This window comes from Callionymus lyra, chromosome 18, assembly GCF_982586985.1.
Source record: "Callionymus lyra chromosome 18, fCalLyr1.hap1.1, whole genome shotgun sequence".
Taxonomy (NCBI): Eukaryota; Metazoa; Chordata; class Actinopteri; order Syngnathiformes; family Callionymidae; genus Callionymus; species Callionymus lyra.
In genome coordinates, this window is record NC_141835.1 from 11,625,371 (window position 1) to 11,639,021 (window position 13,651).

The 13,651-nt window shown below is 38.6% G+C and overlaps 1 protein-coding gene across 5 annotated transcripts in view; it reads left to right on the forward strand.

Moving 5' to 3' along the window:
• The window catches only part of slc4a11 (solute carrier family 4 member 11), a 97,652-nt gene that overhangs the window by 13,824 nt on the left and 70,177 nt on the right, over positions 1–13,651 (forward strand). The window contains exon 1 of one of the 5 annotated variants that reach the window (XM_087780120.1): positions 5,927–6,151. The exons of the other annotated variants lie outside the window; for them this stretch is intronic. Coding sequence (XP_087636246.1) covers positions 6,115–6,151 — 37 coding nt within the window. The 5' untranslated portion in view covers positions 5,927–6,114. Of the gene's footprint in view, positions 1–5,926; positions 6,152–13,651 lie in introns of those variants that run through there. 5 annotated transcript variants of the gene reach the window in all.

Below are 13,651 nucleotides of genomic sequence, written 5' to 3' on the forward strand. Positions count from 1 at the left end.
TACCCTTTTGACCACGAAGTATTCTTCAAAAATATTTGTGGATCCAGATGATAACCTATATAACACTTATAGTACTAAGATATCGGTTTTCTCGCACCAGTATGAACGAAGTGATAGTTCGCCCCAAAATTTAACCTTCACTCATTTTCTACTCACCCTCATGTCGATTGAGGGGTTGGGATTATTTTCAGAGTAATCCTTGTCTTAATTAGAGTTAAAGACAAAAATGTTTGTTCATTTTAATGTAGCAACTGGTGCGCATTGGACAAACTTCCTCCAAAAAGACACTTAAAAACATCCAAATACCTCCATACTGCTCGTCTCAAGCGTCCATCTTGTATTGGATCCTCGACAAGAGTACAATTCTTCCAGAAAACGATAAACAATTCTATATTTTACACTTGTTTGTGGCAGACGTTTAAGGAATAACGAGCAATATAAAGTACTCCGTCCACTTAGCTCCAGTCGATTCATTAAAAATGGACGTACATTTAGGAACCGACTACTATGAAAATAATCCCAACCCTAAATCGAAATGATGGTCAGTAGAAAATGAGTGAATTTTGAATTTTAAGTGAACTATGACTTTATGGTTAGTGCGGTCGCCTCACAGCAAGAAGGTTGCAGGTTCAATTCCAGGCCAAGGCAACCTTTCTGTGTGCAGTTTGTATGTTCTTGCGTGGGTTTACTCGGGGCACTCCGGTTTCCTCCCACAGTCTAAAAACATACAGAGGTTAATTGAGAACTTTGGGGAAAATTGTCCGTAGGTATGAGAGCGTGTGTGAATGGATGTCTGTCTTTGTGTGTGCCCTGCGACAGACTGGCGTCCTGTCCAGGGTGTCCCCTGCCTCTCGCCCTATGACTCTGGGATAGACTCCAGTCTCCCTGCGACCCCGGGATAAAGCGGTTGTCAATGAATGAATGAATGAATGACTTTAACACAGACAAGCAGGATATCGGTAAAAAAAAATAACTGGAGGTAAAGCAACAAACGTTACACAAGTCCAAACATATTATTGTGTAATTAATCCTTATAATCCCATAATGATTATTTACTTTTTATTCCCGTGGATATGTGGGTGTGCGTGTAATCGTGTCGTTAATAAAGACAAACAAAAGTAATCTCAAACACCCTCTCGACGTTATTACAAAGTGTATCATCAGGAGGATGCAAAAATATGCATCGTCACCGTGATTACCGAAAATTTGCAGCACATCCCCAATCACGGGCGATGATACCAAGTCTAATAATGTTATTATATCCTGCCTCGCTATTTGTTGGAGCGCGATGGCTGCTAATGACACAGCCATGCAGGTTAGAGCAGGTTGATGACATCCTCTGGGGGGGAACGTGGCTCCACTCACCAAGTGACGCATTTTGCCCAACGGTTTTTATGCAAAGCACAGCCAATAGCCATACCACACACTGATGTTATGGATGCAGGCGTATGCAAATGACTGACCTTTCACAGAGCATCTACATCATGGTGAGGAATTAGCTTCTTGATCCGAGATCCTTTTTTCACAGGAACTCCAAAAATACAATTGTTTTTTTTTTTATAAACATGTAGTTTACTCACAAACCTTGTGCATGTGTTGATGAACAGCGACCAAGATGCAAGAACCTCAGTTGTGGTTCCGAATAAAATGATAAAATGATTTATGTCTGATTTTAGCATCACTAGCTGGTTTGAATCATATTCTCTCATGACTAACTCCTGGTGGAAACAAATTAATTTTGATCCAAGTCAATATTAGGATGTTTGAGAATACGTATCACGATACAGAGGGAAAGACAAGATGTATAGTTATACTGTAGTAACAAGGATATATGTGTAGTATTGTCGAGTACTTGACTCTGGTGTTGTAGAATTTACTCCGTCATCGCCTGGATCTTTATTTAACGACTGCTTCCATGTAGAAAAATAAGTCGAAAAACATCAGCTTGAAAAAGAGTGACTGCATCCTCTTGTCCTCAGTCATTGCCATATTTCATTGTTACCTTAGCAAAATATGTTGAAACATCAGAAGCTTCTGGATTCGACTGTATCCTCTCGTCCTCAGCCATTGCCATATTTCATTGTTACTTTAGCAAATTGGTTGAAACATCAAAAGCTTCTGGATTCGACTGTATCCTCTCGTCCTCAGTCATTGCCAGGATCTTAATTAAACGACTGCTACCATGTAGCTAAATGTGTCAAAACATCAGCTTGAAAAAGAGTGACTGCATCCTCTTGTCCTCAGTCATTGCCATATTTCATTGTTACTTTAGCAAAATATGTTGAAACATCAAAAGCTTCTGGATTCGACTGTATCCTCTCGTCCTCAGCCATTGCCATATTTCATTGTTGCTTTAGCAAATTGGTTGAAACATCAAAAGCTTCTGGATTCGACTGTATCCTCTCGTCCTCAGTCATTGCCAGGATCTTAATTAAATGACTGCTACCATGTAGCTAAATGTGTCAAAACATCAGCTTGAAAAAGAGTGACCGTATCCTCTTGTCCTCAGTCATCGCCAGATTTCATTGTAACTTTAGCAAAATATGTCCAAACACCAGCTTTAAAAGCTGCTGGAGTCACTGTGTCCTCTCGTCCTCAGTCATCGCCTGGATCTTTATTCAACGACTGCTTCCATGTAGCAAAATATGTTGAAACATCAGCTTGAAAAAGAGTGACTGCATCCTCTTGTCCTCAGTCATTGCCGTATTTCAAAATATGTTGAAACATCAAAAGCTGCTAGAGTCGACTGTATCCTCTCGTCCTCAGTCATCGCAGGGGTCTGGTTGTAGCTTTACTTGAGGAGGTCGTCATCACTCAATGCACTCGATACAAGACGCTACAATAAATTCAGCACACACATTTATTCTTTACGGTGTATCAACTCACAATATGAAAATTATACAAGTTTGTCAATGTAAGTCATCAAATTATATCGTTTTTAGTGGACACTGAATTTTGGTTATATCTTGTGATTGTTCCACTCCCTTTCTGTTGAAGTATATTAGCTGAAGGTGCAGAGGATGTTATGACTGCTGCCATCTAGCGGTTGGAAGTTTAATTGCAACACCTAAATGAACAAATACTGTACATTTTTGCAAATTTTCTATATAAAAGACCTCCAATTATTTGATTTTAAACATAATTTATTAAATATAAATAAATTATGATTAAAAAAAAAAAAGAATAAAAAAAAGTGTGCTGTATATATTTTGTAAAACCCATTATACATTCCATATTTTTCATTTGCGTATATAGTATTTATCATACAGCAATTTCAATTCCGATATAACCCAAAATACTATTTCTTTCTTAGATGTATCCCTCGTCATCCTCAGTATTAAAACTTCCCCTTCCATGTACTTATTTAGAAAATATTTCCCCTTTTTTTATAAATAGATTTGTATTTGTCCTTTGTTTTAATTCTGTCTCCAGAATGTTCCACAGAGTCACTCCACACCTGACTGTGCATAATAGAACAGTGTATTTAAGAACAGTTTTTGTTTTTACTTCCGTGTTTAAAAGCCATAATCGCTGCTTTTGTATGAAATATGAATCGTTCTATTGTTGTTAACTGTCATTCATTTGTTTGCACAAGAGGCTCATTTTCTTGTTTTTTTGGCAGCCATAACGAGTAAAGGACGTGCATTTTCTTCCTTGTGAGTTAAATGCTCGACACGCGATACAATCTGATACATATATATATATATATATATATATATATATATATATATATATATATATATATATATATATATATAATATATTCAACTCACAACATGATTCAATTAGGAAATGTTCAGCGCACGATACGATTCGATATGATGTAGTCAACACACAATATGATATGTATTCTGCTCACGGTACTATTTGATATAATATATTCAGATCAAGATATGGTTTGATACGATATATTCAGCTCACGATATGATACAATTTTTTTGACAGACTTATTGATATTTTGTTGTAATCATTTTAGGATAGGAAGAGTATTAGTACCATATTGTGATTGTTTTTGAAATCCAATGTCCAAACATTATCGTGTATCATCTCGTACTCAGTCATCGCCGTAATCCTCATTGTTGTTTTGGTTGATGTTATAGAACTGAAAGCCAAATATACCGATATGCCAAGAATATTTCAATACTTTACGTATCATGATACAGGAGCAACGATATAATATATCGTAATACTGTAGAAACAATGATATATGTGTAGTATTGTCGAGTACTTGACTCTGGTGTTGCAGAATTTACAGACCACATGACTCTTGACGAAGTCGTAACTGCTTTCATTTGTTTTGAAACCAAAATATGTTCAAACAGCAATTTTAGAAGCTGGAATCGAATGTATCCTCTCATCCTCAGTCATCGACCAGGGTCTCAATTTAACACATAAGCTTGAAAACAAGTGACCGTATCCTCTCGTCCTCAGTCATCGCCGGATTCCATTGTTACTTTAGCAAAATAAGTCCAAACATCAGCTTTAAAAGCTGCTGGAATCGACTGTATCCTCTCATCCTCTGTCATCGACCAGGGTCTCAAATTAACACACATAAGCTTGAAAAAGAGTGACCGTATCCTCTCGTCCTCAGTCATCGCCGGATTCCATTGTTACTTTAGCAAAATAAGTCCAAACATCATCTTTAAAAGCTGCTGGAATCTACTGTATCCTCTCATCCTCAGTCATCGACCAGGGTCTCAATTTAACACACATAAGCTTGAAAACGAGTGACCGTATCCTCTCGTCCTCAGTCATCACCGGATTCCTTTGTTACTTTAGCAAAATTTGTCGACACATCAGTTTTAAAAGCTGCTGGAATCGACTGTATCCTCTCATCCTCATTCATCGACCAGGGTCTCAATTTAACACATAAGCTTGAAAACGAGTGGCCGTATCCTCTCATCCTCAGTCATCGCCAGGGTCTCAATTTAACACATTATTTAAAAAAACGAGTGACCGTATCCTCTCGTCCTCAGTCATCGCCAGATTCCATTGTTACTTTAGCAAAATAAGTCCAAACATCAGCTTTAAAAGCTGCTGGAATCTACTATATCCTCCCCAAATATGCCGATATGCCAAGAATATTTCAATACTTTACGTATCATGATACAGGAGCAACGATATAATATATTTTTAATACTGTAGCAACAAGTATATACATGTACTATTGTCGAGTACTTGGCTCTGGTGTTGCAGAATTTACAGACCACATGACTCTTGACGAAGTCGTAACTGCTTTCATTTGTTTTCAAACCAAAATATGTTCAAACATCAGTTTTAAAAGCTGTCCACTGTATCCTCTCGTCCTCAGTCATCGCCAGGGTCTCAATTTAACACATCATCTTGAAAACGAGTGACCGTATCCTCTCGCCCTCAGTCATCGACCAGGGTCTCAATTTAACACATCATCTTGAAAAACGAGTGACCGTATCCTCTCGCCCTCAGTCATCGCCTTGATCTCGCGGTATTTCATTATAGCTTTAGCTGCGGAGGACGGTGATGACCGCTGCCACCTAGCGACCGGAAGTTGAATTTCAACACTAAAATAATTATATTAGTGAATATTTACACGGTAATTGTGACTTAAAAAATTGAATCATTTTATTTTTCACACACTTAATTAAATAATTAAAAACAAGGAAGAAAAAAAAAATATATATAATATATATATCACTGTATGGATGATTGTTTTCCTGCAGCCGAAGGTCCAGCTCTCCGGGGCTGGAGATAATACTAATGGTCGCTCTGCCTCCGGGAGGTGTGTCTCCACGCGAGGCTTGGAACTCGCCGCACGCTGCCTCCCGATTGGCCGACGCTCCTGCGCGAGGATGACAGGCAGACGGCGGGGCTGTAGTGGTGAACAAAAAAAAAAAAAGGCTCTAGGACCCAGCCGCCCTGCACGGTGAGTAGGCAGGCAGAGCTGGGCTGAGTCACTGCATGTGTCTGAGAGAGCGTCAGTACCAGAGCCAGAGAGAGCAGAGGTGATCTCACACTCATCGGCGCAGGATAACACCACCATGATGGGTTGACCTCGGGGGGCTTTGGGCTGGAGGACGCAAGGCTGTCGGAAAAAGGAGAGGGAAGTCGCTTCATCTGTCACCACTTGCCCCGGCCATGGAGACCAAGAAAGTTCTTCATTTTGTGCCTTCGGGTGAGTGAAATCCTCCAAAAAAAAAAAAGAAGCTGTTGCTGCTCAGCTGTTCCAAGTGTTCCCCGGGAGAAACCTTCGGGGTTCCCTTCACCTCAGTGAAACCCGAGAGCTGCCTCCCGACGAGCGTGTGCAGCCCACTTCCACGTCTCGGGACGGCAGATGTTTGCAACTGTACATACTTGGTGTTTTTTTTTTGTTTTTTTCAGAACGCACAAGGCTGTGTTTGTAACGGGGGGGAGAGTCTGTTTTGAGCAAAGGCGGGTTTTTTTTTTTTTTTTTTTTACAACCGCTTTCTGGGAATCGCAGTTGTTTTCTTGCAGTTTTTTTTTTACTATACGCGAGCCCTGATGGCTTGTTTTTCCCCCTTTTTTTTTTCTTGTTTGTGTCTGGAATGCGTCAAGGTAAGGTTGCTGCATCGTAATTCCTCAGTTCAGTAACTGGATCTAAAGGTGGTGGAGGGGGGGGGGGGGGGATCTGTCAGGGAAAACCTCCCTGAGCAAACCAACATACCTGTTCAACGAGGACAGCTGGAAGTGGAAGGGAATCGTACTTTTTTTTTTTTTCTTTTTTTCCTCCCTGTGTTGCTCAGAGCGGACGGACGTGGAGGGAATGACAGAGCAGTGAAGAAAAAAAATAATCCACGAGTCCACGCTGTGTTTTTTTAATCCAATTAACAAATGCATTTTTCCTTCCAAATAGAAATAAACGCACTGAATATATCGATCCGTCTTCATAGCAAACCCCCGTCTTATCATAAAAAGTCCTCTGAGATCCCAGAGCCTATTCGGAGGTGTGATGCGTCTGCCTCCTCACTTTCATTTGATCCGGAGAATGATGGTGTGTGTGTGTGTGTGTGTGTGTTTACCTGACGACATCTATCATCTGAATCATCTTCTGTTTCCACTTCAGCCCCGGCGTCGGCTTCGGAGCGCGACGAGTCTTTTTTCTGCCGCGAATGTATTTATTTTCAGGCAGAAAACACGGAGCCGGTCGAGTGATTGTGCGTCGACTGGGAGAAGCTGTTGCAAAAAAAAAAAAAAGGTTTTTTTTTGTCGTCACTCGAGTGGCTCTTGCGCCGAGGGTGGTCGTGGATGAGGAATGTCTTTGGTTCCGAAGCTGGAAACCTGTTTAATTTGCCATCCTTTTTTTTTTTTTTTTTTTTACTTTCATGTTTCAGTTCATTAAACCAAAGTTTGTATTCACACCTAAAGGTTTTTAGAGCCCATTAGCTGCTGGAGCTTAATCTCTATTTAACGGGGGGTTTATAAACTGCCTCGCAAGCTAGCCAGGTGCACGACTGTGTCTCGTGTATTACTGCACGACTCAATTACAGTATGATGTATTCTACCGTCAACAAATATCGCCTTTTAAGTAATTTTGTCAAGACACAGTATCAATATTTTACAGCACGGTATCAATTTTCTTTTATAATCATATATCTTTTTTTAATCATAGTTCTTTAATGGTTTATGATTCAAAAACGTGTAAAATAATATATTTTATTTAAAATTAAAAAAATGCAAATATTGACAGTGTTTCTACATATTTATGCTAGATGGCAGCACTCATATAAAGTCGTCCGCAGCTAAAGCTACAATAAAATCCCTGCGATGGCTGAGAACGAGAGGATGCAGAAAAAAATCCAGCATCTTTTAAAGCTGATGTTTGGACATATTTTTGTTGCCATAAACTTCCCGGCCGCTAGATGGCAGCACTCATATTACATCGTCCGCAGCTAAAGCTACGATTGAATCCTTGCGATGGCTGAGAACGAGAGGATGCAGAGAGAATCCAGCAGCTTTTAAAGCTGATGTTTGGACATATTTTGCTAAAACAAACAATTAAATCTGATGATGACCGAGGACGAGAGGATACACTTGGTTTGGTTTTAAAACCTAATGAAGGCAGTTACGACTTCGACAAGAGTCATGTGGTCTGTAATTTCTACAACACGAGAGTCAAGTACTCGACAATACTACACATATATACTCGTACAGTATCATATAGTTACCCCTGTATCGTGTACGTATTGTATCGCCAGATACTTGCCAATACACTCCCCTATAAATTATATTATAAGCAATGTGGATTTACTCATTTTGTAGTGACACAATTTTTAAAGATTTTTGCATGAGTTTTTCTTTTTCTTTAAAATAACAACAATTTTTATGTTATTTCGGTTTAGCAACATGGCTTTTCCTATTCCCCCCCCCCCTTAATATTCCCAATTCTGTCATTTAAAACAAGACAAATACATGCATGAGTTAATTCTGCTTATTTGAGTTTTTTATTGTTAGAAGTTGTTCATGTAACACATTTTCATCTCTAGTCGGGAGTTCAAAGTCTTATTTAAGACACGATGATGGCTGCCACGAGCAAAAATCATTATCGTTTTAAAGTCCGGCTCATTAACTAAAGAGAATCGTTGTGATTATAATGACCTGTTGTTTCCTCACAAAGTGTTATTACGGAAGTAAGGGTATTTTATTTGGGGATTTTGATAGTTTGCGTTCAGGGAGGTTTAAGCATCAGATCTGGAGATAAATCAACACCTGATCCACGTCAAACCTCACTAATTGGAGTCCAGTTGTGCGTTTTTTTTTTCTACTACTGTTGTGGCGTAATGAGGGCATTTTGACAGGATGTTACATAACGTTCTTATTACCTTGTTTTTTATTATCGAAAGTATGTCAAATTCATGTTTGTTTTAAATACAAACACCATTTTTTTTTCCTACACAAACTCCCTTCCCTTCCTAAAAACAGAAAGACAAAATACAATTCTGTTAGAATGAAGAATTAATAAATATTAAATTAGAAGCCATGAAACAATAAGTAAACCAAATACAATCAGAACAAATAACGCAGAACTTTTATAAGCAGTATATAACAATATCCATAGTGATATTGAGTAATCGTTTCTAGATTTCTCAAAACAAACAAAAAAAAAGAAGCTGTCTTTCCTCGTGACATTTCAAAATTTAAACTGTATTTTTAACGTATTTTTTTCATAAAATTATCTCCTTAATTTAGCTCAAGAATGAGAGTAATATGTATATTAAAATCTAATTAAATTTCCAAAATATATAAAGGAGTAAAATGGTCAAAAATACTATCCTGACCTTATGATATTATACTCTAGGGTTGTGTTCTGGTGAATCTGTATCACGCTACACAGGTAAAGATATGATATTTTACGATATATTTATTTTACGATATATATATTGTTGTATATCTTTCTGAACAAGGATATATTTGTAGTATTGTCAAGTACTCTGGTGTTGTACAGACCACATGACTCTTGACGAAGTCGTAACTGCTTTTATGTCAAGACATCAGCTTTTAAAAGCCGCTGGAGTCAACTGTATCCTCTTGTCCTCAGTCCAATTATCCTTTATCTGTGGAGGATGCAATGACTAGTGCCTAGAAGTTTAATTGCAACCCAAAAATTAACACTGTGTAATAATTTGCATGTTTATTGTAGAAAAAAGACGATGATATTTATTTAAACGCACACTTTATTTAACTATCAACAATAACTACAGTAACACAGAATATAGTAATATCGATACAGTGTGTGGTGGAAAAAAAATATTGCGATACACTGTAAAATGGTGAATGAAAAGTGTTGAAACCTCCCAAAAAAGATAGAAATATAATGTATTTATTGTTTATTAATCTCCTTAATACATGTGTTTTTGCATTGATTGTTTTCGAGATATACATCACTAAGCTCAGGTTCCATCATTAGAGTGGAAGATGTGAGAGAACGACAAAAAATAACGATTTTATATTCAAGTCCATTAGGAATAAACCTCCCCACTCGTGTGTTTGTACACGTATCTTAAGGCCTCGCTACAAACAAGTCACCAATTGAGAGAGTGATGGAGCTGACACTAGACACTAATGGGATCAGTGTTTTTTGCTCAGAGAAGATTTTCCGAAGCCCTCGATAATTCCTCACGGAATGAGCCATTTATGACCCAATTTTCTTTAAAACACTTGTATTTGTTGTCCTGTCGAGCGACGTAACTATCGTTTTCAAACGCGAGTTTTGATGTATTATCTATGTCCGGGAATAGATGATGTGGATTCAACGTAAATGGATGTAAACTGGAAAATCTAGGGTGTATAAAATGACCTTTTCCTTTAAAGCATGTTGGACAAAAAAACCCACATCTTTTTTAGATTGAATCTTCCCTCGTGTCTTCGTTTCGTCCTCTAAATCTTCAGGTGTGAGTTCGGTTCGATTGCTCGCCGCTGCAGACGTGACCTGCACAGCCGGGAAATATCAGCATGTCGCACACAATGAAGCCGCGTGAATTAGTAGTTGGACCATGTAGTGGTGTGTGTGTGTGTGTGTGTGTGTGTGTGTGTGTGTGTGTGTGTGTGTGTGTGTGTGGATGACATGTGTGTGCTGTAGATGTCACCGTGATCTCTGATCAGTATTCACCACTGGTAACAGACTTCAGAAGCTGCAGTGTCTGAGCACAGCCATCTGGGCACATAGTGGTAAATTATTATACAGTAATACACGTTCAATGCTACCGTTTAGGGAAACGCTACAATATAAAGGGATTTATTATAGAGGATGATAATGATGCGCAAATGTTCTGTAAGTTTTAACAATTATGTCAGGGAAAAAAAAAAATGCACAGAGACGAACGCGGGGGACTTTGTGTATTTTTAGACCAAAGTAGGACACACAATAGACGATTCTTTAGAAGTTTATTTGTGTAGTCAGACGTCAACTAGTCGAATCTCAGTGAGAGTACTTCCTGTCATTGTTGGGCGAACAGTGCTGCTGTTATTTAGGATCAAATTGCTGTTATTATGACCAAAAGGCAGTCGGCGTTAATGACCCTTTTGTCACCGTGTCTCGTGCTGTTGGATATATATATATATATATATACATACGGTACAAAACTTAGCAATATTTAAGTGTATTGATATTTTATTTGTACTCATTTTATCATTTAATTTCTATAAAGTGTGTCTTTTACATTTATTTATATTTAACATACACAGGGCATTTGTTAATTTTTGTGGTGCATTTACACCTCCGGCCACTGCAGTTAATAATATCCAGCTAGATTGCAGCTATGACTGAGGACGAGAGGATACAGTGGACTACAGCAGCTTTAAAGGCTGATGTTTGGACATAATTTGCTTAAGTAACAATAAAATCCAGTGAAGACTGAGGACAAGAGGATGCGGTCACTCTATTTCAAGCTGATGTTTCGAAATATTTTGCTACATGGTAGCAGTCGTTAAATTAAGATCCAGGCGATGGCTGAGGACGAGAGGATATAGTGGACTCCAGCAGATTTTATAGCTGATGTTTGGACATATTTTTACAAAGTAACAATGATATACGGCGATGACTGAGGACAAGAGGATACAGTCGATCTTTTTCAAGATGATGTTTCGACATATTTTGATACATGGTAGCAGTCGTTAAATTAAGATCCTGGCGATGGCTGAGGACGAGAGGATACAGTGGACTCCAGCAGCTTTTACAGCTAATGTTTGGACATACTTTGCTAAAGTAACAATGAAATCCAACGTTGACTGAGGACAAGAGGATACAGTCACTCTTTTTCAAGATGATGTTTCGACATATTTTGATACACGGTAGCAGTCGTTAAATTAAGATCCTGGCGACGGCTGAGGACGAGAGGATACAGTGGACTCCTGCAGCTTTTAAAGTTGATGTTTGGACATATTTTGGTTTGAAAACAAATGAAAGCAGTTACGACTTGAGTCATGTGGTCTGTAAATTCTGCAACACCAGAGTCAAGTACTCGACAATACTAGAGATTTTAATCTGAGAGGTTGACGACATTACTAGCGAGAACAGCCGTGTGTGATTTCTGCAAAATGTATTTTGTCAATCATAAGTTTAAAATAGTAATCAGTAAATATTAATGTATAAGTGTTCTTTCATTGAAATACAGTTACTCAACATAACTGACAAACATGATAGATTGTGTAAAAAAAACAAAACAAACCCACAGTAAATTGATTCAGTTTTGTATTCGGTGAATAATATTGTTTCCTGCCGACCAAGGTTGTTTGTCTCGCTCATGCAAATCCACGCTCTTGTGTAGAGGTGTGGGCCGCTGTGGTTAAAGTTGCTCGCTGCATTGCTGATGCATCAGCGGCGCCACATTACCATGAAATTATCGTAGGACTCCACACATGTTGACTTAAACCTTCTTTTCGAAAACTCATTGTGGTTTATTTTTGCGCGAGGAAACACCCTTTTGCCCAGTTCATGGTTCAAGTCCGTCAAGTGTGAGGTTTAATAGGTGCAAAAGTTACAAGATACAAGTTAGTATTTGATATCCTAACATTTTTATTCCAAAGTAAACAACTTTTATTTATTGTTTGTACTATTTTTTTCCTTTTTGCATTCGAGCGTTGACGACAATAATTCTACTGAACCAAGAAAAAGAGGAAGCAGAATTTACAGATCACATGACTCTTGACGAAGTCGTATCTGCTTTCATTTGTTTTCAAACCCAAATATGTCCAAACATCAGCTTTAAAGGCTGTCCACTGTATCCTCCCGTCCTCAGCCATCACCAGGATCTTAATTTAGCGACTGCTACCATGTAGCAAAATATGTCGAAACACCAGCTTGAAAAAGAGTGACCGTATCCTCTTGTCCTCAGTCATCGCCGGTTTTCATTGTTACTTTAGCAAAATATGTCCAAACACCAGCTTTTAAAGCCGCTGGAGTCCACTGTATCCTCTCGTCCTCAGACAACGCCTGGATCTTAATTTAGCGACTGCTACCATGTAGCAAAATATGTCGAAACATCAGCTATAAACGTTGCTGGAGTCAACTATATCCTCTCATCCTCAGTAATCGCCGGATTTCATTGTTACTTTAGCAAAATATGTCCAAACACCAGCTTTTAAAGCTGCTGGAGTCCACTGTATCCTCTCGTCCTCAGCCATCGTCTGGATCTTAATTTAGCGACTGCTACCATGTAGCAAAATATGTCGAAACATCAGCTATAAACGTTGCTGGAGTCAACTATATCCTCTCATCCTCAGTAATCGCCGGATTTCATTGTTACTTTAGCAAAATATGTCCAAACAACAGCTTTTAAAGCTGCTGGAGTCGACTGTATCCTCTCGTCCTCAGCCATCGTCTGGATCTTAATTTAGCGACTGCTACCATGTAGCAAAATATGTCGAAACATCAGCTATAAACGTTGCTGGAGTCAACTATATCCTCTCATCCTCAGTAATCGCCGGATTTCATTGTTACTTTAGCAAAATATGTCCAAACAACAGCTTTTAAAGCTGCTGGAGTCCACTGTATCCTCTAGTCCTTAGTCATGGTGGCAATCTAACATTTTTATTCCAAAGAAAACAACTTTTATTTATTGTTTGTACTATTTTTCTTCCTTCTTGCGTGCGAGCGCTGAAGACAATAATTCCACTGAAACACTCGTCGTCACCACCGCAAAAAAAGAGGAAGCAAACA